We start from the raw sequence: 21,646 nt of genomic DNA on the forward strand, positions 1-21,646 counted from the left end.
TAGCAAAACCTTTTACAGGAACCTTTGGTTTATCCGGAGGTTAACTGTCCGGAATGCTCAAGCCACCGGCAAAAATCAGGAGCCGTTTAGTTAGGTTTTTTTTCTTTTCGTTGCTTTTTTTTCCCCACCAGTCAGGTTCTGCAAGGTACGGCCGACTGTTTAGAAGCGGTTGCTAAGCAACAGGGTTTGTTGCCAGATACGGAGCTCAAAATCTCCGTATGTTTCAACATTAGCGCTGGTTTGTCCGGCAGTTTTGATGGGACGGCAACAGCTCGGTCCCGTCGGTGCCGGATAGCACAAAGTTTCCTGTAAGATTTTGAGCATTTCTATCAAATCTCCTCTTAGCCTTCCCTGCTCCAAGGAGAACAACCCCCAGCTTCTCTAATCTCTCCACATAACATTGTATGGCACCAGGGAAAGCCCTTACAAATAGTAGCCTTATGGCAACATCATGTGGGTCAGGCTCACTGGCAGAACGCATTCTGGCTGAAGTGTGGATCAGCAAACCGTGCAGTTGCACCAGATCAAATGGTTCCAACAGGATCAGTTTAAACATGCAGTGAAACTAGGCAGAAACCGGAGGGTAACGACAGCATTAGGACAGAGCTTTCAAACAAGAGTCCACATATTCAAGTTGTCTTGCAATGGTTAGATTCGTCACAGAATGCAATGCAAGTATCATGACCACAATGAATATCTCCAGAAGTGGTCAGGTGGAGGAGAAACTAGATGGCTGCCTCAGTTCTCCTCTGAGAGAAAATAGCTTAAAGCAGACCCGAGATTCTATAAAATTACTTACCTAGAACTGCGTAAATCACAGACACATCCTGCAGGATGTCACTGCTGGGCAAAGACACCTTACTGCACATCAGCACGAGCAGATTCACATAGTGCTTCATAGATGGTATTCTCTCTACATTCAGACTCTGTCATTTGAAACAAATAAATCAAATTACAAATCTAGACTCTATCTGTTCACAGACCTTCCTTTTTGTTCTTTCATCCTTCCCCCCTTTCCTAGCCTCTTCACTTGCTTAAAAATCAGTTCCATTTCCTGCTTTTTTCCAGTTCTGACGAAAGGTCATCGACCTGAACCGTTAACTCAGTTTCTCTCTTCCAACCCGCCCACGTCTGGTTTTCCCGGAGGCGGGATGGGAACCAACCCGCTCCCAGGGGGCGTTACCTCAATTTAAATATTGTAATGAAGCTGGAAGCCTCTATTTTCCCCATCATTTTGAATTTAACTGCCCGTGGACCGGTTTCACACAATTCGTGAAACCTGGCAGTTAAACAGAGGCGGGGACTGCTGCGTCCAGGAGGTAAGTGGATTTATACCTACCTCCTGTATCCGGGGTCCCTACCATATTTCCCCCCCCCCCCCCCCCCGAGGCTTCCGATCGTATTCCCAGGCCCCACCGCCTCCCCAAAACGATGATGCGGCTGACCCCTATCCTCCGGCCCCCCTACCGATACTCCACAACTCCCCCCCACCCCCCCAACCAACACCATCGCCTGCCGATCCTCTCTCTCTGCCTCCCTACTGCCGATTCCCAACCCCCCTCCCGCGATCCCTCCCCCGGACCAACCCCGCGCAACTGAGGCCTACCAACCTGCAGCCAGCCAACCTCACAAGCTGGCTGTGGGCGAGAAACCGAGGCCTATGCATTCAAATTATGCCCGGCCTCCCGGGTTTCCCATCCGCCTCGGTCCCGCTTCACCCCCAACCCGGCTCCCTGAAGAAAATTCCGACCATTATTTTTTAATGAGTTCAACAACCATTTTCTCGGACAGTAGGTGCAAGTAATGGTTCTGTTGTTGCCATTTACATCTCCTCTGGACCCATCTTTTCTTTCTTTATTTGTCCCGTTACCACCCCTTTTGCCTCGCACCATCATCCCTTTCGTCATTTAAATCATTCCTGCCCTCACAGGCTTTTCCCATTGTTCCCCCCCCCCCACCATTTCCCTGGCTCTGCACTTGCATAAAAGCCGTTAAATCTCTAACTTCTTCCAGTTCTGAAACATTGGCCCTGATTTTAACTCCAGGTGGACTCCCCGCTCCAGGCCGGAGTTAAAATTACAGTCGGGTCTCAATGATGTCATCGGGCCCCAACATGCAGATGTAAAGAAGGACCCCGTTGGCTCCGGGCTTGTGTCCTTGCTGCCTGCTCAGGAGAGCAGGTTAAAATTGCAGAAGTTGCGATTATGGTGGCTTTCGGACAGGTGAGAGCCAACTTTAACAGCCCACTTGCAAGGTTTCTGCTGAGCGATTGGAGTAAAATTGCCCCCATTAACTCTGTTTCTCTCTCTCCACAGATGCTGCCTGACCTACTGAGTGTTTCCAGTATTTTCAGTTTATATTTCAGATTTCTAGCATCCGCAGTATTTTGTACTCGATTTGTGGGCAGCACGGACGAGGCTGCATTAATTGCTGATCCCTAGTTGCCCCGAGAAGGCGATGGTTTGCTAGTCGTGTATGGCCCAGACTGGCAGCAGAGGCAGGGTTGCTTCCCGGAAGGAGAAGTGGCTTTTTAATGATAATCCAGCAATTGTAAGCCTACAATCATCATTTCACACTATTGGAATTTGAACACATGACTCCCATGGTCTCTAATCTAGCATCACCGGCACTGCTCCCAACCCCTAAACCCAACCTCCCCAGCCCCTCTCCCCAGAGCGCCTACACACCTGGCCCTGACCCCCCGACTGCCTTCGCTCCCGGCTCTGAACCCCCCCCCCCCCCCAATGGCATATGCTCCCGGTGCCAACCCCACTGGTCTCCCACGCTACTGATGCCCCCTCCCACCCCCGTGACTCCAGGCCCCCGCCCCCCCTAACACGATCCCGACCTGATTTGTCTCTACTTTTCGCAGGCGGGCTGTTGTGCCACACCCGATCCAAAAACAATGGCCCAACATCAGGGGCCCCTCATTCCTCACCGTTCAGGCGCAGGGATAGCTCCATCCACCCCCATGCACCCAATAATCTGGGTACGGTAGTATAATGGTTATGTTACTGGACTGGTAATCCACAGGCCTGGACCAATGATCTGGAGACAGGAGTTCAAATCCCACCATGGCAGCTGGGGAATTTAAATTCCATTACATTCAAAAAATCTGGACTACAAAGCTGCCATTGGTAATGGTGACCGTGAAACTGCCAGATTGTCAGAAGAACCCACCCGGTTCACGAATATCCTTCAGGTGAGCCAGAGCCCGGGCACAGGCAGTGAGTGCAAGATGGTGAAACAGAGTCAGTCCCTCAAACCACGACTTTTGGGCATACTGCGGCCGTCCTTTTGAGTATGATGACCTTTTATAAAACACTGGTTCGGCCTCGACTAGAGTATTGTGTCCAATTCTGGGCTTTAGGAAGGATGTGAAGGCCTTAGAGAGGGCGCAGAAAAGATTTACAAGAATGATTCCAGGAATGAGGGACTTCAGTTATGTGGACAGACTGGAGAAGCTGAGGTTGTTCTCCTGGGAGCAGAGAAGATTGAGAGGAGATTTGATAGAGGTGTTCAAAATCATGAGGGGTCTGGACAGAGTAGATAGAGAGAAACTGTTCCCATTGGCAGAAGGGTCGAGAACCAGAGGACACAGATTTAAGGTGACTGGTAGAAGAACCAAAGGCGACATGAGGAAAAACTTTTTTTACGCAGCAAGTGGTTAGGATCTGGAATACACTGCCTGAAAGGGTGGTGGAGGCAGATTCAATCGTGGCTTTCAAAAGGGAGTTGGATAAGTACCTGAAGGAAAAAAATTGCAGGGCTATGGGGAAAGGGCGGGGGAGTGGGACTAGCTGAAGTGCTCTTGCACAGAGCCGGCACGGGCTCGACGGGCCGAATGGCCTTCTTCCATGATGTAATCATTCTATGATTCTATAATGGACGCGCCTGAATTTCTAGGTCATTGAATTTACAGCAAAGGTAGAGGCGAACACAAATTGTGATCCTGGTTTTAGACATACCTTCTGAAATAGATCCCTCATGCCCTCTTGCTGACTATAGAAAGGAGCAAGCAGGTGAGGTTCCTGGAAAGATCCGTTTGTATCCTGAATTTGATATCGTTGGAACATTTTAGTTGGATCATTCCAACATACATCTTTCTGATAGTAGAATTTTCCAGTACAAATCGATTCATTGCTTCAAAAGAAAGTTGAACATTTATTTCAAATTGTACAACAATTTTATGTAACAAGAAAAAAAATACAATCTTTCTCAAGTTACATTCTTGCCCCTTTAAAGCTTTCTGCTTCCCACAAAGTAGACCCTTGGGCAAGTGCCCTAGAAACAAGTCATCGGATCAAAGGAAATAACTTGCATTTATATAGCGCCTTTCACGATCCCAGGACGTCTTAAATGGCTTCACAGCCAATGAAGTATTTCTGTAGCGTAGTCACTGTTGTAATGTAGGAAACGCGGCAGCCAATTTGCACACAGCAAGCTCCCACAAACAGCAATGAGATAATCATCAGATAATCTGTTTTAGTGATATCTGTTGTTGAATAAATTCTGGCCAGGACACTGGGGAGAATTCCACAGCAATTCTTCCAAATAGTGCCATGGCATCTTTTACATCCACCCGAGAGTAGACGGGGCCTCGGTTTCACATCTCATCTGAAAGTCGGCACCTCAGACATTGCCGCACTCCCTCACTACTGCACTGGAGTGTCAGCCTAAACTTTGTGCTCAAGTCCCTGGAGTGGGACTGACCCGGACATTGTTGCAGTAACCCCCTCTAAAGAAAGTGCGTAAGAGGATTAAGGCTGCGAGTGTCCCTGACCCCTCGATCCCATGGGCTCTGCCGTAACCTTGATCTGGCCACCTGGAAAAATGTAAGCTGGAAATGTAAACCCATGCAGCAGGCTGGACTGCTCAGCAGGGGAGTTTCTAATTGCAGCTGTGTGCTTGGAGGAAGACATCCAGCACATTCCCACAAATGGGATGTGGGGGGAAAAGGTGGAAAGAGCTAGAGGAGCAAGGTTCAGACATCTCATGGGCGCACGAGGAAGAGAAATCAAAAGAAGAATGGTGGGTTAAGGTGAAGCTTTATCTGGATGAAAGACTCCATTGGCATTCTAACATTCTCCTCCCCCACCCGCACAGTTTCAATAAAGTACAGATGTGAAAACGGAAAGGGACGTAGATACCTGCTGCTAGGTACAAACACGGCTGGGAAACGCTCAAACAGCTCCTTCAGCTGACTTTGGCTGCAGTTCCTATGCAAGTAAGTATAGACCCGGTGTATGTGGTCTGCTTTTGTCCGAAATTCTGCACCCTCCAAATCACCAGATTGACCTGGAGGAGTCTTCACACACCACGATTTGAAGTGGTTGATCATCATGTCCACAGTTATGGAGGTCTTAATACCTGAGGAAAGTAGAGATTACTACACGTGATCCACAGGGCAGACAGCATCGCTATCCAGATAAAGGCTAGTGTTTGAAATAAAAACAGAAAATGCTGGAGACACTCAGCAGCTCAGGCAGCATCTGTGGAGAGAGAAACAGAGTTAATGTTTCAGGTTGATGACCCTTTGTTCGACGCTCTGACGAAGGGTCACAGACCTGAACCGTTAACTCTGTTTCTCTCTCCACAGATGCTGCCTGACCTGCTGAGTGTTTCCAGCATTTTCTGTTTTTATTTCAGATTTCCAGCATCCGCAGTATTTTGCTTTTGTGTATGGCTAGATGTCTGTGGAGCAGAAGAGCATTTTCTCATTTGTTTCTTTGCACTCAGTGTCACAATGAAGCACTATGCAGGTCAGGTACAGCATGCATTAGGTTAGGCTGTAGCATAAATATGGCTCCATACTGCCCCGGCCATGTTCTTGAATGAGACAAAAATTGTGCATTATTTATTGATGGACTAGTTGCTGGATTCTCTCTTACTGGTCACAATACACATAAGGATGAAATATAAATACCGTTAGCTGATTCTTCAAGAAACAGAAGCCAAGCCACAGTAAGAGAGTTGGGAGAAATGACCAAAAGCTTCAACAGTTGCCTGGTACTTTCTTCCAAGGGGCAAGGTTGGATGAATGATGTCATACTGCGAGAGAGAACATGCGTCTTACACCATATGGAGACACAGCATGGCTGCTGTGTTAATCACAGATGTGAACTCTCCCCAATACTGACATCTCCACCAAGTGTCAGCTTGGCTCAGTTGGTGGTGCTCTCATCTACGTCAGAAGGTCATGGGATCAAGTCCCACTCCAGCACATAATCTAGGCTGGCAGTACTAAGGGAGTGCTGCATTGTCAAAGATCTTGCTTTAGATATGCACTTAACCTATTTACATTAAACATGTATATAGGCCATACAGCACCAAATGGAAATAGATAACCAGTAATTCTCCAATACGTGTGATAGTATTAAAGGACAGGCTCAGTTTGCAGGTTGGAAGAAACATGTAGTCTGCTCTCTGTTAACCCCACATTTAAAAAGATGTCTGGGCGAGGTTAAGGAATGCTACCCTACTTGAAATTATATTTTCAATCTGATGATTTCATTTGGCACTTAAAAAAAAAGGAATCCCAGCAGTTCCAAGGCCAGCTCCCCTCCCTGACCGTGTCAGGAAGCTACTCCGCCATCACAACCGAGCCTGATCTACACCCACCAGCAACGTTCCCGCTAAGCTGCACAGCTGTCTGGAGATCATTCATCGGCTTCTCAATGCGGGAATTCACACATGTATGAAAACTTGAATGGGCCCGCAATCCGTTAAAGGGACCGCGCACCCAAAAACAATTAGGGGGAACATTGCCCACCAGACTGCTACACAAGTGCACTTTCCAACAAGAGTGCTGGACAATGATTAGGAATTGTAACTCTGGCTGATTTTCTGCCCCCCCCTTCCCCCTTAGGATCACAGGGGTGGCAAAGCTAAACGCAACACCCCTACTGCTTCCCCAGCTAATATCATCCAACTCAACACAAGTCAGGAATCATACCTGGCAGCTTCTAGTCTGCGTGGGTCAGATACACATTAATCAATCAGAAGAGCCCGACCGCAACCATTAAAAGATGCAAAGGGACCAGCGTGATGTTTTCCATTTGTACTTACCAGTGAAAGTAGCAAAAGTGCTCTTCTCAAGGAGTTCACAACACACGTAGCTGACCCGGTCAGCTAACAGCTCCAATAAACTGCCTGATCTCAGGTACACCTCAATCGGGCGCAGAAAGGCTGTGCAGAATCCCGAACCATCCGCAGCCGGACTATCAGTCGGTAACCACGATAAAGTTGCAAGGTAAATTGCGAATGAAGAAGCTACGTCATTCTTTAGCACTTTGTCCTGGCTGTCGAAGACTTTAGCCGTGCAGTACTGAGACAATCTGCATCTGGAACGAAGAATTAACACAAGCTGCTTTGAGTATTTAAGGGGAAGCTAGATAAGCACACAAGACGGTCCGGCGCTAGCGCGCTCTTCCTGCGTTGGGCGGCCCGCTCTCGCCGCTCGCTCCCGCAACCGGAGCGAGGTGTTCGGCGAGTCGGGCGGAGGCAGCGCAGCGCATCGGGACGCAGCAGCAGCCACGTTGACCCACTAGAGCACGTCGGCTGGCTGCTCCTCAGTGGGGAAGCATTCCGACTGGGAGGAGGGGAGCCAAGCATGGCGGCCAGAGGCCGGACCGGAAGCGGGAGAAGCAGGCCCAGGCCGTCGGACTGTGGAGCCGGCGACGGTGAGGTGGAGGCCGCGGCGACCAGAGGATGTGTTCGGCGAGTCGGGCGGAGGCAGCGTAGCGCATCGAGCAGCAGCCACGACGACTTGCAGTCCAACTGGGAGGAGGGGAGCCAGGAATGGTGGCCAGAAGGTGAGCAGGAGAAGCAGGCCACCACACGTGGAGCCGAGCCGGCAACAGTGAGGAGGAGGCCGCAGTGACGAGGAGGACAGAGCAGCTGAGGGACATCGTGCTCCCACTGCCACTGGATGCCAAAGAATTGACTTTCTGAACACGGCGCTGTAAAAATAGCTGATGTGTCCCTACGGGGAGTAAGCATTCCATTGTACTAGTACATATGGCAAATAAAATTGAATTCAATTGAATTGAGGGAGACAGGAATAGAAGGATTTTTTTATATTCATTCCTGCGATGTGGGCGTCGCTGGCAAAGCCAGCATTTATTGCCCATCCCTAATTGCATCCATGTGGTGAAGGTATTCCCATAGTGCTCTTATACTTCTTTGTAGCGATTTGGTACAACGGAGTGTCTCGCTGGGCCATTTCAGAGGGCAATTAAGAGTCAACCATATTGCTGTGGGTCTGGAATCACATATAGACCAGACCAGGTAAGGACGGCAGATTTCCTTCCCCAAAGGACATTGGTGAACCAGTTGGGGTTTTTACAACAATCCGATAGTTTCAAGGTCATCATTACTGATACTAGCTTTTTATTCCAGATTTATTTAATTAACTGAATTTAAATTCCCTAGCTACCGTGGTGGGATTTGAACTAGTGTCTCCAGATCATTAGTCCAGTCCTCTGGATTACTAGTCTAGTAACATAACCACTATGCTACCGTACCCGATGTGCTGATAGGGTTACAGGATGTGGTCTGGGAGGAGGCTCGTGTGGATCATAAACACCGGCACGGACCAGTTGGGCCAAATGGCCTATTTCTGTGTTTTAAACTCAATTGAGGTAATGGGCAAATTATCTTTGATTTTGGTACAGAAATATAACTCAGTCCTCAGCAGGTTAATATACATGGGTCGTGACTTTTCATAGCATGAGGAGGAGCACGGTTTCCATTGCTTACGATTCTATAATGCAGTAAATTATTGGTTTCAGTCAAGGCATTGAGGGGAAGGACTTCTTGAAGAGGCACCTCTTGCCATTCAACTGGAAGCAAGTTGTTTGCTCAATTGTCCTCCTAGCATTTGCAGCTGAGGGGGAAGGGAGGGAAGAGGGCAGAAGGAGGGAGCTAAAGAAGCAATGGAGGGGACTAGAAGAGGAACGAGCAAACTTGTGGCACAAACACCAAGTGACTGCCAACAACATGCAGTTAACTTACCCAGAGTCCCAGTTTTTGTCAAGAAGTGTTAGTAGGTTAACTCTCTGATTTAGTTTCATCTCCTTAGACAGAACCTTTGTAGTTAAGAGGCCGTGAAGCTCTTCACAGACATAATCTTCCACAACGTACACATTATCTGCCGTGTTGGGCCAAAATTCATGGACAGGCGCCCAGGGACTAGATGCCTAAAAACATTTAAAAAAAATAATCGCATCAACACTTGAGCTTGAAGTTTATAAATTACATTGGAGACAAGCAAGAGACAGTGAACAAAAATCAAAACAGCTTAGTGTGGGTAATACTACAAGTGTGATTTTGCCCCACAGTTAAACAGATAGCCTAAGGTTACTCCAATCTTCTTCAGGATATTGGAACAGACAACTCCTTCAAGAAAAAGCCCAACCACCTCCTCTCATTTTTAATGGCGCCACCATCGCAGAGTCCCCCACCATTAGGACCCTGGGGGTCACCACTCAGCAGAAGCATAACTAGACCAGCCATTTCAACACTGTGGCTACTAAAGTAGGACAATGGCTGGGCACTCACCTTTTGAACACTCAAAGCCCCCCCACCATCTACAAGTCTCAAGTCAGGAGCAATGTTCCCCCTAAGCTGCACGGCCACGTGGCTCTCTGCTGGTCCCGCGTAGCCCGGGACCGGCTTTTCCAGTGTTAAGTCTCACGCATGAACATCGGTCAGGAGTGCAAGAGAAGACTCACCACTTGCTTGGACAGGTGCAGTTACAACAACATTCAAAAAGCTTAACACTATCCAGGTCAAAGCACTCCACTTGATTAGTGCCACGGCATTGGACTCAATATTCATCCCTTCCACAGTCTGCACATTGGCTACAGGATACACCATCGGCAGGATGCGCCATCTGCAGGATGCACGGCAGCAACTTGCCAAGCTACCTTCGACAGCACTGCCCAGCCTGCGGCCTTTACTACCGAGAAGAACAAGAGTAGCAAACCCATGGGAACACCAACACCTTCAAGTCACACACACCATTCTGACTTGGACATTGACATGAATCAGTCATTCATGAAAGAAAGACTTATGAAATAATACTAAGCGGCCTGCGGGTGGCGCTGTCCAGGGAAAGTATAAAAAGTCGGGCACGGGCCCAGCTTGTACAGGACATTCTTAACAGGAACTAGTGAAGGACACAACTAGACCTCCATGTTGTAAAACAGTTGATTAAAGCTTTGTTTAACGCTCAGACCAAGTGCCGAGTAGTTTGCTTACGTCAGACATGTATACCCATTCCTTCACTGACTCCAGGCAACATCTGGGGATTTCCTGACTAACATCATCATGAGAACATCATCCAAGAGTTCCGCCCATCACCACCTTCTTGGGGCACTATGGATGGGCAATAAATGAGGTCTCGCTAGGGTCAGCCACATTTGAAGAACAAACAAGAAAAAAAGTGAAGATTTCCTCACAGGTGGCCTGGACTAACAGGGGCTTTTGATAACTGTTATTTGTTAGCATGAGGACAACTAGGACATCACAAGTTCCTTTCCCTTCACCTCTCCATGCTGCTGGCTGCTGGGTGCAGTGTTCAAGTGTGGTTCCTGATGAGAGGCATCAGGTTATTTGACCATGCACAGCATCATGGCTGATGCACATCCCTGTTCCCATGCAGGGAACATTTCCCAGTGAAGGTTACTTGATAGCAATCAGAAATAGGAACCCCTTTGCTCCCTCCCTCTCTATCCCAGGGATGCTGAGGCCCCCTGGCTGTGATCAACTAACTCTGTATAGACTGGGAGTTGAGCCTGGGACCATCTGGTCAGTATGCCACGGGGTAGTGGCTTTACCTACTAGGTCATCAAGAGAGCTGACTGAATATTGCAAATCACAAACAACTGCCAATGCAGTCCAAAATGGACGCGGTGAGCTGAAGAGGGGCGGGAGGAGGCTCATGTGGAGTATAAACACTGGCACAGGCTACTTGAATTTGGTTACCGTACACAAGGAAAATGAATACAAGATTTGTTTAACTAACCAGTTCTTGTTTTGTGAAAGTACATTTTTTCTTTTTAAAAATAAACAAATCCCGTACGCCGAGAGAAGTGAAAAATATTCTCCATCCTTCACAATCATTGACTGTCCTCAGGTAGCAGGAGTCCAATAGTACCCAGTCTACACCTGAATAGGGAATAAAATGAATACAACTCAGAGCATGGACACACAACGTAAACAACACACTTTTCCATGCACTTGCTAAATTAGTGCCCAGCTACAAAACAAAACCACAAATGTCTCATCACAGGCCTGTCTTATTGGATGAGAGTGTGGCCAGAGCGCTGGGCAGCATTTCTGTCAGGACTGGACAGACTAGATGCAGGAAGGATGTTCCCGATGGCCGGCGAGTCCAGAATCAGGGGTCACAGCCTAAGGATAAGGGGTAAGCCATTTAGGACTGAGATGAGAAATTTCTTCACCCATAGAGTGGTGAACCTGTCGAATTCTCTACCACAGAGGGCAGTGGAGGCCAAAAAATTAAATATATTCAAGAAGGAGGTGGATATATTTCTTAAGGCTAAAGGGATCAAGGGATATGGCGAGAAGGCAGGGTACTGAATTTGGATGATCAGCCATGATCTCGTTGAATGGCGGAGCAGGCTCGAGGGGCCAAATGGCCTACTCCTGCTCCTATCTTCTATGTTTGTATCGGCAAGTCCCATAGTCAGTTAAAAAAAAAAAGACTTGCATTTATACAGCGCCTTTCACGAGCATCGGACGTCCCAAAGCACTTTATAGCCAATCAACTACTTTTTGAAGTGTAGTCACTGTTGTAATGTAGGAAAAGCAGCAGTCAATTTGTGCACAGCAAGATCCCACAAACAGCACAGTGATAACGACCAGATAATCTGTTTTAGTGATGTTGATTGAGGGATAAATATTGGCCAGGATACCGGGAAGAACTCCTCTGTTCTTCTTCAAAAAATGGGATCTTTTACATTTACCCGAGAGGGTATACGGGGCCTCGATTTAACATCACATCCAGAAGATGGCACCTCCAACAGTGCAGCACTCCCTCAGTACTGCACTGGAGATTTTTGTGCTCAAGTCTCTGGAGTGGGACTTGAACCCACAGCCTTCTGACTCAGAGGCGAGAGAGAGCGCTACCCACTGAGCCACAACTAACACTGCTGTTACCAACCATAAGGAGGCACCAAGCACTTCTCCACACTGGGAGGAGGAGAGAGAGCAGTTCTAGCTCTCAGTAACTGATCACAGACTAGCACCGGCATAGATACAAGATTAGGTCACCTGCCTGCCCCCTCTGAACAGTAGGGAGCGCAGCAAACTGACCAGGAGAGAAAAGAGTATGCATTGCATGAGTCTCATTCATAATGTGTCCAGTACTAAGCCCCACATCTTAAATTCACTGTTAGTCGGTAACAGAAATCAGAATTTATTGTGCTGTAACTTACATCCCAGTATCTATTATTTATTCCCCCCCCGCACCCCCAACGTATTTCGTTTTTTTACCTGGAAGATCCACTGGCAAATTGATGGCATTCTTGTAGTCACGTGAAAAGTTGACATTAACGTGCGATGGACAGACGAAGCCTTTGTTGGTGAGGATTGGAATGTATGGTCTGAACTGCTGTAGCTCATTATCCTGGCAATGCATCTTGAGGAAGACACTGTAGCTGACCACAATGCCTGAAGACTTCTCCTGAAGAGAGACGATGGTTGAGAGGGAAAAAAACCCAGAAGTGAACAGGAGTTGTTCTCAAATGCTACCCCACTGCAATTGCATGTGTCACGCAGAGGTACAAAATCAGCAACAGCCTTGGGCTAATATCTCCAGGAACAAGATGAGCGCCCACTTCAATGAAGTTGTTGTGGTAAACCACTTTTATCGTTCACTATCGTTACACTATGGTTATCACTGTTATATCGTTACACTATAGTTATCACTGTTTACACTGTTGTATCACTACACGAGGTCGCCTCTTGTCACGCTGTTATACCTGGGCTGACCACTGCTGACTCCGCCCATGGCTCCACCTACCTGCCCAGGCATAAAGGTGGTCGACTGGCTGGTATTCCTCCTTGTTGGATCCGATCACCCACGAGGGTGGGCTCTGTTATTTAGCCAATAAAAACCTATAGTTACTTTCTTAACTCGTCGCTTTTCATTGGATGAATTGATAGGTATATCAATTTTATTGGCTAAATTTAAAAATGTCGTTACCTGAGCAGCCAAACGGCCAGTCAACGGAGCAGCCAAACGACCAGTCAGACGCCCAGCTACAACAGCCACAGCAGCCGGCCTGGCTGCGAGCCCTCCGACCACCGTACCTGGATCTAAACCCACAGGCAGCAAACTCAGCCCTCGACTTCGAACACTGGCTGAGCTGTTTCGAATCCTACCTGGGAGAATCCGGCGTGCCTCAGAGATCCAAGCTAAGAGTTCTGACCGCCCAAGTGAGCCCTAAAGTATTCGCACTCATCCGGGACCTTACTACATACGAGGCCGCCATCAACCTACTGAAACAACAGTACCGGAGCCCGGTAAATTCCATGTATGCCAGACATCTCCTAAGATCCCGCCCGCAACAGCCAGGAGAGTCTGTAGATGAATTTTTACGGGCGCTACAAACACTCGGCAGGGACTGTGACTTTAAAGCGGTAACGGCGGCAGAAAATACTGAAGATAATATCCGCGATGCCTTCGTGAAAGGCCTGCGGTCCGACTACTCACGGCAAAGACTGCTTGAAGCAAAGGACCTCGACCTGAACACAGCTGCAGCCCTCGCTCGCTCCCTAGAAGTGGCCCATCGGGACCTCGAGGCGTACACCAGGTACTGTAATTTGCGACCCTGGGACTCGGGACCGACCCCGACCGCAATACCCCTCGCAGCGCCGCCCCTGGGACCTACCTCAGCGTCGGCGTCCCGGACCGATCGGGACCGCCACCCCCGGTACCGGCTGCGACATCGGACCCCCGCGATCGGGCCGCCGGCTGCTTCTTCTGCGGCCAGGCGAAACACCCGAGGTCGTGCTGCCCTGCGAGAAACGCGACTTGCTCCAGTTGCCAGAAGAAAGGCCACTTCGCTAAGGCCTGCAGAGGGAGAGCCACAGACACCAGCAGTGCCTCATGCGAGCTGTGGGGGCGGCCATCTTTCATCAAGGCCACAGATGCCAGTATCCCCTCGTGTGAGTCGTGGGGGCGGCCATCTTTGATCAAGGCCACCGACACCAGCAGTGCCACATGTGAGTTGTGGGGGCAGCCATCTTCTCCGCCATCTTACCCCACCTCGTGGGCGCCGCCATTTTACCCACCACACTCGACCGCCACCTCGCCTCCAGACCCGACCACCGCCTCACCCGCAGACTACAGCAGCTCGCTCAGCCATACACTAGCCTCCGTCACACTGGACCAAGCTCGCCCACATCACCTGTCCAAGTCCATGATGGACATCGAAGTAAACGGCCACGCCACGACCTGCCTGTTTGACAGCGGAAGCACAGAGAGCTTCATCCATCCAGACACGGTGAGCCACTACTCCCTCACTGTCCGGCCAACGCGCAACCGGGTCTCGATGGCGTCTAGGTCCCACTCTACAGACATCAGCGGCTACTGTGTTGTGACCCTGTCGGTTAGGGGCACGGAGTATAAAAATTTTAAACTTCTCGTCCTGCCCCAACTCTGCGCTGCCGTCCTACTAGGGCTGGATTTCCAATCCCACCTTCAAAGTGTCACTCTAGCATACGGTGGACCCCTCCCCCCACTTACAGTCGACAACCAGCAGCCTTTAAACCGTCCACCGCGTACCACCCGCGGCCTATCCACCCTCAGGGTCCCGCCTCCCTCCCTGTTCGCCAACCTCACCCGCGACTGTAAACCCGTCGCCACCAAGAGCAGGCGGTACAGCGCCGGGGACAGAGCTTTTATTAGCTCTGAAGTGCAGCGCCTCCTGAAGGAGGGCATCATCGAGAGGAGCAACAGCCCCTGGCGCGCTCAGGTCGTAGTCGTCAAGACCGGCGATAAAAACCGCCTAGTCATCGACTACAGCCAAACCATAAACCGGTACACCCAGCTGGACGCATACCCCCTTCCCCGCATATCTGATATGGTCAATCAGATTGCACAGTACCGCGTATTCTCTACCATCGACCTTAAGTCGACCTATCACCAACTCCCTATCCGCCCTGAGGACCGCCAGTATACCGCCTTCGAGGCGAATGGCCGCCTCTACCACTTCCTGAGGGTTCCCTTCGGCGTCACCAACGGGGTTTCGGTCTTCCAAAGGGAGATGGACCGGATGGTTGACCAGAACGGGCTGCAAGCCACGTTCCCCTATCTAGATAACGTCACCATCTGCGGCCGCGACCGGCAGGACCACGATGCTAATCTGGAGAGATTCCTCCGTACGGCCCAGCGGCTGAACCTCACCTACAATAAGGAGAAATGTGTGTTTAACACCTCGCGCCTTGCCATCCTCGGCTGCGTAGTAGAGAACGGAGTCATCGGCCCCGACCCCGAAAGAATGCGCCCCCTCATGGAGCTTCCCCTCCCCCACTGTCCAAAGGCGCTGAGGAGAACCCTGGGGCTCTTCGCCTACTATGCCCAATGGGTGCCCAATTATGCGGACAAAGCCAGACCCCTCATGAAGTCCACCTCCTTCCCCCTGACGGCAGAAGCGTGCGCAGCCTTCTCCCTCATTAAGGGAGACATTGCTAAGGCCACAATGCACGCGGTGGATGAGTCTATCCCTTTCCAAGTGGAGAGCGATGCATCCGACTTCGCCCTGGCCACAACCCTTAACCAGGAGGGGAGACCAGTGGCCTTCTTCTCAAGGACCCTCCAGGGCCCCGAGATCCGACACTCTTCGGTCGAGAAGGAGGCCCAGGCGATCGTGGAGGCTGTACGACGCTGGAGGCATTACCTGGCAGGCAAACGATTTACCCTCCTCACCGACCAACGTTCGGTCGCCTTTATGTTTAATAACAAGCTGAGGGGCAAAATCAAGAACGACAAGATCTTGAGGTGGAGAATCGAGCTCTCCACCTATGATTATGATATCTTGTACCGGCCTGGTAAACTGAACGAACCCCCAGATGCTCTATCACGAAGTACATGCGCCAGCGTGCAAAGTGATAGACTGCAGACCCTCCACAACGACCTCTGCCACCCCGGGGTCACCAGACTTTACCACTTCATTAAGGCCCGCAACCTGCCCTACTCCATCGAGGAGGTCAGGACCATGACCAGGAACCGCCAAACCTGTGCCGAATGCAAACCGCATTTCTTTAGGCCGGACAGAGCAAGCCTGATCAAGGCCACCCGCCCCTTCGAGCGCTTGAGCATCGATTTTAAGGGGCCCCTCCCGTCCTCTGACCGTAATGTGTACTTCCTCAACATTATTGATGAGTACTCCCGTTTCCCCTTCGCCTTCCCCTGCCCAGACATGACCAGTACCACGGTCATCAGATGCCTGAACGACCTCTTCGCCTTGTTCGGGTTCCCAAACTATATACATAGCGACCGGGGCTCCTCCTTCATGAGCGAGGAACTTCGCCAGTTCCTACTAGCGAGAGGTATTGCTGCAAGCAGGACCACCAGCTACAACCCCCGGGGGAACGGCCAGGTGGAAAGAGAGAACGCGACTGTCTGGAAGGCCGTTCTCTTAGCCTTAAAGTCTAAGGGCCTCCCAACCTCTCGCTGGCAGGAAGTCCTCCCGGCAGCGCTGCACTCCATCCGGTCACTGCTTTGCACTGCCATTAACGCCACCCCCCACGAACGAATGTTTGTTTTCCCCAGGAAGTCGACTACGGGAACCACGCTACCAACTTGGCTGACCTCTCCGGGGCCCGTCTTGCTGCGAAAGCACGTGAGGGCCCATAAAACGGACCCCCTGGTCGAGAGGGTGGACCTCCTGCACGCCAACCCCCAGTACGCCTATGTGGCATACCCAGACGGGCGGGAGGACACAGTCTCCTTACGAGACCTTGCACCCTCGGGCACCCCTGAGACACCACCATTACCCCCCACCACTCCCCCAGATCCAGCCCAGGTGGACGGCATGCCGGAACCCCACGAGCCTTCGCCGACCACGCAGACACCAGCATTAACGTCGGATACTGCATCACCGCCGCCGCGACGATCAGAAAGGCTTACGAGGCCTCCGGACAGACTGACATACCCGAACTGGTAGTACACTTCACCCCGCCGGACTCAAATCTAAACAAGGGGTGAATGTGGTAAACCACTTTTATCGTTCACTATCGTTACACTATGGTTATCACTGTTATATCGTTACACTATGGTTATCACTGTTTACACTGTTGTATCACTACACGAGGTCGCCTCTTGTCACGCTGTTATACCTGGGCTGACCACTGCTGACTCCGCCCATGGCTCCACCTACCTGCCCAGGTATAAAGGTGGTCGACTGGCTGGTATTCCTCCTTGTTGGATCCGATCACCCACGAGGGTGGGCTCTGTTATTTAGCCAATAAAAACCTATAGTTACTTTCTTATCTCGTCGCTTTTCATTGGATGAATTGATAGGTATATCAGTTGTGCACTGACTAAAGACTCCTGTGACCAACGTCAGCTAATCAGATCACTGCGCTGATTTAAAATGTTTCCAACGGATGAAAAGTCATCGACCCAAAACGTTAACTCTAGTTTCTCTCTCCACAGATGCTGCCTGATCTGCTGAGTGCTTCCAGCATTTTGTTTTTAATTCAGATTTTCAACATCCGCAGCATTTTGCTTTTGTAACAACAACGTGCCTTTAAGGTAGTAAAATATCCCAAGGCATTTCACAGGAGTGTTATCAAACAAAAAATTGACACCGAGACACATAAGGAGATATTAGGACAGATGACCAAAAGCTTGGTCAAAGAGGTAGGTTTCTTAAAGGAGGAAAGCGAGGTAGAGAGGCAGAGAGGTTTAAGGAGGGAATTCCAGAGCTTAGGGCCCAGGCAACTGAAGGCACGGCCACCAATGGTGCAGCGATTATAATCAGGGGAGCGATTATAATCAGGGATGCTCAAGAGCTCAGAATTGGAGGAGCGCAGCTATTTCGGGGGGTTGTGGGGCTGGAGAAGGTTACAGAGATAGGGAGGGGCAAGGCCATGGAGGCATTTGAAAACAAGGATGAGAATTTTAAAATTGGGGTATTGCTTAACTGGGAGCCAATGTAGGTCAGCGAGCACAGGAGGGTGATGGGCGAAAGGCACTTGGTACGAGTTAGGATACAGGCAACAGAGTTTTGGATGAGCTTAAGTTTATGGAGGATGGTAGATAGGGGGCCGGCCAGGAGTGTGTTGGAATAGTCAAGTCTGGAGGTAACAAAGGCATGAATGAGGGTTTCAGCAGATGAGCTGAGGCAGGGGTGGAGTCGGGCGATGTTACGGAGATGCAAATAGGCGGTCTTAGTGATGGCTACCCACTGAGCCACAGGTGACACTAATGGCTTTGGTCTTCCCAATATTTAGTTGGATGAAATTTCTGCCCATCCAATACTGGATGTCAAACAAGCAGTGTGACAAATTAGAGACAGTGGAGGGGTCAAGAGAGGTGGTGGTGGGTTAGAACTGGGTGTTGTCAGAGTACATGTGGAACCTGACATTGTGTTTTCAGATGATGTCGCCAAGGGGCAGCATGTAGATAGGAAATAGGAGGTGGCCAAGGACTCCAGAGGTAACTGTGCAGGAGCGGGAGAGAAGCCATTTAAGGCGATTCTCTGGCCATGACTGGCTAGCTAAGAATGGAACCAGGCAAGTGCAGTCTCACCCACTTGGATGACGGAGGTGTATTGGAGGAGGATGGTGTGGTCAACCGTGTCAAAAGCTGCAGACAAATCAAGAAGGACGAGGAGGGATAGTTTACCACGGTCACAGTCACAGAGGATGTCATTTGTGACATTGAGCCGTTTCAGTACTGTGGCAGGGCCGGAAACCTGATTGGAGGGATTCAAACATGGAGTTCCAGGAAAGGTGGGCACAGATTTGGGAGGTGACAACACGTTCAAGGACTTGGGCGAGGAAAGGGAGGTTGCAGATGGGGCGGTAGTTTGCAAGGACAGAGGGGTCAAGGGTGACTTTTTTTTTTTGAGGAAAGGAGTGATAATGGCAGATTTGAAGGTAGGCGGCAGGGGGACCCAAGGAGAGAGAACCGTTAACAATATCAGCTAACATGGGGGCCAGGAAAGGAAGTTGTGCGGTCAGCAGTTTAGTGAGAATAGGATCGAGGGAGCAGGAGGTGGGTCTCGTGGACAAGACGAGCTCGGACAGGGCATGAGGGGAGCTAGGAGTGAAACTAGAGAAAGATGCGAGTTCAGGACTGGGGCAGGGGGGAACCTTAGAGGAAGTTTGACTTGGCAGGTTAGGGGAAGGGAGGGAAGCAGCAGAGGCAGCTGAACGGATGGTCTCAATCTTAGTGACAAAGAAGTCCATGAGCTCCTCGCACTTCTTGTTGGAGGGGAGGGTGGAGGAGGCAGGGGAGGGTGGTTTAAGAAGCCAGGGGTTATACAAGTTTGTGGCCCCTACCTGTAAATGACATAATCGTCGATGAAAATGTAACTTGCACAACAGACACCTTGCACTAAATGTGACAGTTTTGAATATGAAAGCTTACCTTCCATTTTTGCTCCTTTAAGATGGGTAGAATGTGCTCAAACATAACTTTGTCTGGTTTAAGATAATGAACATCCATCTTTTCAAGAAGTTTGCGAACCTGAGAGTTACCCAGATTGTCGAGGCAGGTAAGCACATTGGGGTGGACAGTCTTTAGATCCCGATAAAGATCCTGAATACCTATTCACAAAAACCACAGAGCTATGAATATGATTAGATTTAAGTTGCAGATCATCTCAGAAGACTAAAATACACAAAAAAAAAGATAAGAATGCAGAGAAGGCAGGGCTTCATTCTGAATTTGCAACTCAAGCAATGCTGCAGTTAAGCTGCCCGGCGGCACAGTGTCCGGTGGTCCCATGCAGGCTGCACGGCCGTCTGGCGGTCCCGCGCAGGCTGCACGGCCGTCCGGTGGTCCCGCGCAGGCTGCACAGCTGTCCCGCGCAGGCTGCACAGCTGTCCGGCGGTCCCGCGCAGGCTGCTTGCACAATGGAAAAACCGTGCATGCCTGGAAATGTGAATGGGCCGCACACCCAAAAAAAATTAGGAGGGAACGCTGAACTCAAGTACTGTTCTTCTGAATCTTTCTTCAAAGATCTTGACAGGATTAAATGTACATTAACCCACGGGAAGCCCGTGGCATTTAGTATGCTCAGTTTGGGCGTTCTGTAACTATTACTCAGATGTCAGTATCACAGGGTGAAATGAAAATGCCAGTCAACTTTTAGAATAGAAGCAACCATTTTGGCACAAGGGGAAGGTGTGCTTCAGAAAGCAGGTCGAGAGCCACTGGCTGGGTTGATCCCATGCTGCACCTCGACCATCATTTTCAGAGGATTGGTTGATCCGACGGCAGGACAGTAACGCACAGGTGCGCTGCCAGACTGGTAGAGCATGAGCTGCGTCTACCAGACACACAGCCACAATGAGAGCGGAGCTGCTCCTCGGGTTTAGCGGGAAAGGGGAAAAGAATTAGTGTGAACCCTGTTCTGCTCCTGCGTACCGTACCCTGCAATGAGCAGTCAACAGCCAGAGGCAGCTGGGGAGAGGTCAGCTATCTAACCTCTCGGGGGACCCCTGCGTGATGGCGGGGGGTTGAAATTGCAGGCAGTGGCAGACTAATCCCTCATTACAACGTAGTTCTCTGAACAATAAATATTGGGGTATTTCTTTGCATTAGACCTGTAATTGGAAGCACCACAGATTGTCCTTACCTTGAGTGGGCCTCGCAAACTGCTCATTCTCTTCATCGTAAAGGGGAAAAAATATGGCTTGGCCTTTCACTGACACCATACTGCCATCAGCAAGAGGAATGACTGGAATGGATTTCAGATCTTCCAGGAGTTGATCCGAATTCCCATACTCCTGATCAAGGCTGCGGTAATTGCAGACCAGTAGTTTTGCAATCTTCTTCATGTAACCATCTGATCAGGAAAATTAAAAAAAAGCTTTTATTACAAAAAATATTTGAAGTAAAATCACTGAGTCAAAGTTTTTTAACTCCCTCCCTCCCAAATTTTGGCTTCAACCCTCACCACAGAAGAGTTAAGCACCAACTTTACATCATTGAGCTGCCTCCAAATTTTATAATTCTGACGCTTGGTATTTCCCAGAACCTCAAAACAGTGGACCTCCTTAGGTCCCACAATTACCCCCTCCTCCTAAAATATTCAGGCATCAGCTAACCACATTTAGATTTCCCTATCCTTTCCCCCTACACCTTCCAAACTTGGTGGTGACCTGCACAATGGGTACTGGTTCTTTACAATGTTAAAAAAATAGGACATGGTGTCTGAGTGATGTTTGATTAGACATCCTTTCACTTGGGGGTGCTTGTGTGAAAACAACAGCTAGTGAAACAGTGACCCCCACAGCTTTAAAACCACTCAATGCCACAGCAGCCTTATGTCCAAATATTAAAAAAAACAGCAACTGCTGTTATAAACTCAAGCTTCTATGAGTTGCATATCTTTATACTATTCGTGGACAATTAGGCGATTCCCTCAAGCCAGTG

At 49.7% G+C, this 21,646-nt stretch overlaps 1 protein-coding gene across 5 annotated transcripts in view; it reads right to left on the reverse strand.

Moving 5' to 3' along the window:
- The window catches only part of LOC147102975 (uncharacterized), a 164,691-nt gene that overhangs the window by 16,504 nt on the left and 126,541 nt on the right, over positions 1 to 21,646 (reverse strand). For all 5 annotated transcript variants that reach the window (XM_085963981.1, XM_085963979.1, XM_085963977.1 and 2 more), the window contains 9 exons: positions 20,847 to 21,056; positions 19,634 to 19,812; positions 12,523 to 12,712; positions 11,030 to 11,172; positions 9,016 to 9,200; positions 7,069 to 7,343; positions 5,151 to 5,370; positions 3,969 to 4,143; positions 800 to 926 (listed from right to left, as the gene is read on the reverse strand). In XM_085963981.1, the coding sequence (XP_085820107.1) occupies positions 800 to 926; positions 3,969 to 4,143; positions 5,151 to 5,370; positions 7,069 to 7,343; positions 9,016 to 9,200; positions 11,030 to 11,172; positions 12,523 to 12,712; positions 19,634 to 19,812; positions 20,847 to 21,056 (1,704 nt within the window). The remainder of the gene's footprint in view (positions 1 to 799; positions 927 to 3,968; positions 4,144 to 5,150; positions 5,371 to 7,068; positions 7,344 to 9,015; positions 9,201 to 11,029; positions 11,173 to 12,522; positions 12,713 to 19,633; positions 19,813 to 20,846; positions 21,057 to 21,646) is intronic.

The sequence above is a fragment of the Somniosus microcephalus genome, chromosome 21 (assembly GCF_052327205.1).
Source record: "Somniosus microcephalus isolate GS21.2 chromosome 21, FLI_Smic_1.0, whole genome shotgun sequence".
Classification (NCBI taxonomy): Eukaryota; Metazoa; Chordata; class Chondrichthyes; order Squaliformes; family Somniosidae; genus Somniosus; species Somniosus microcephalus.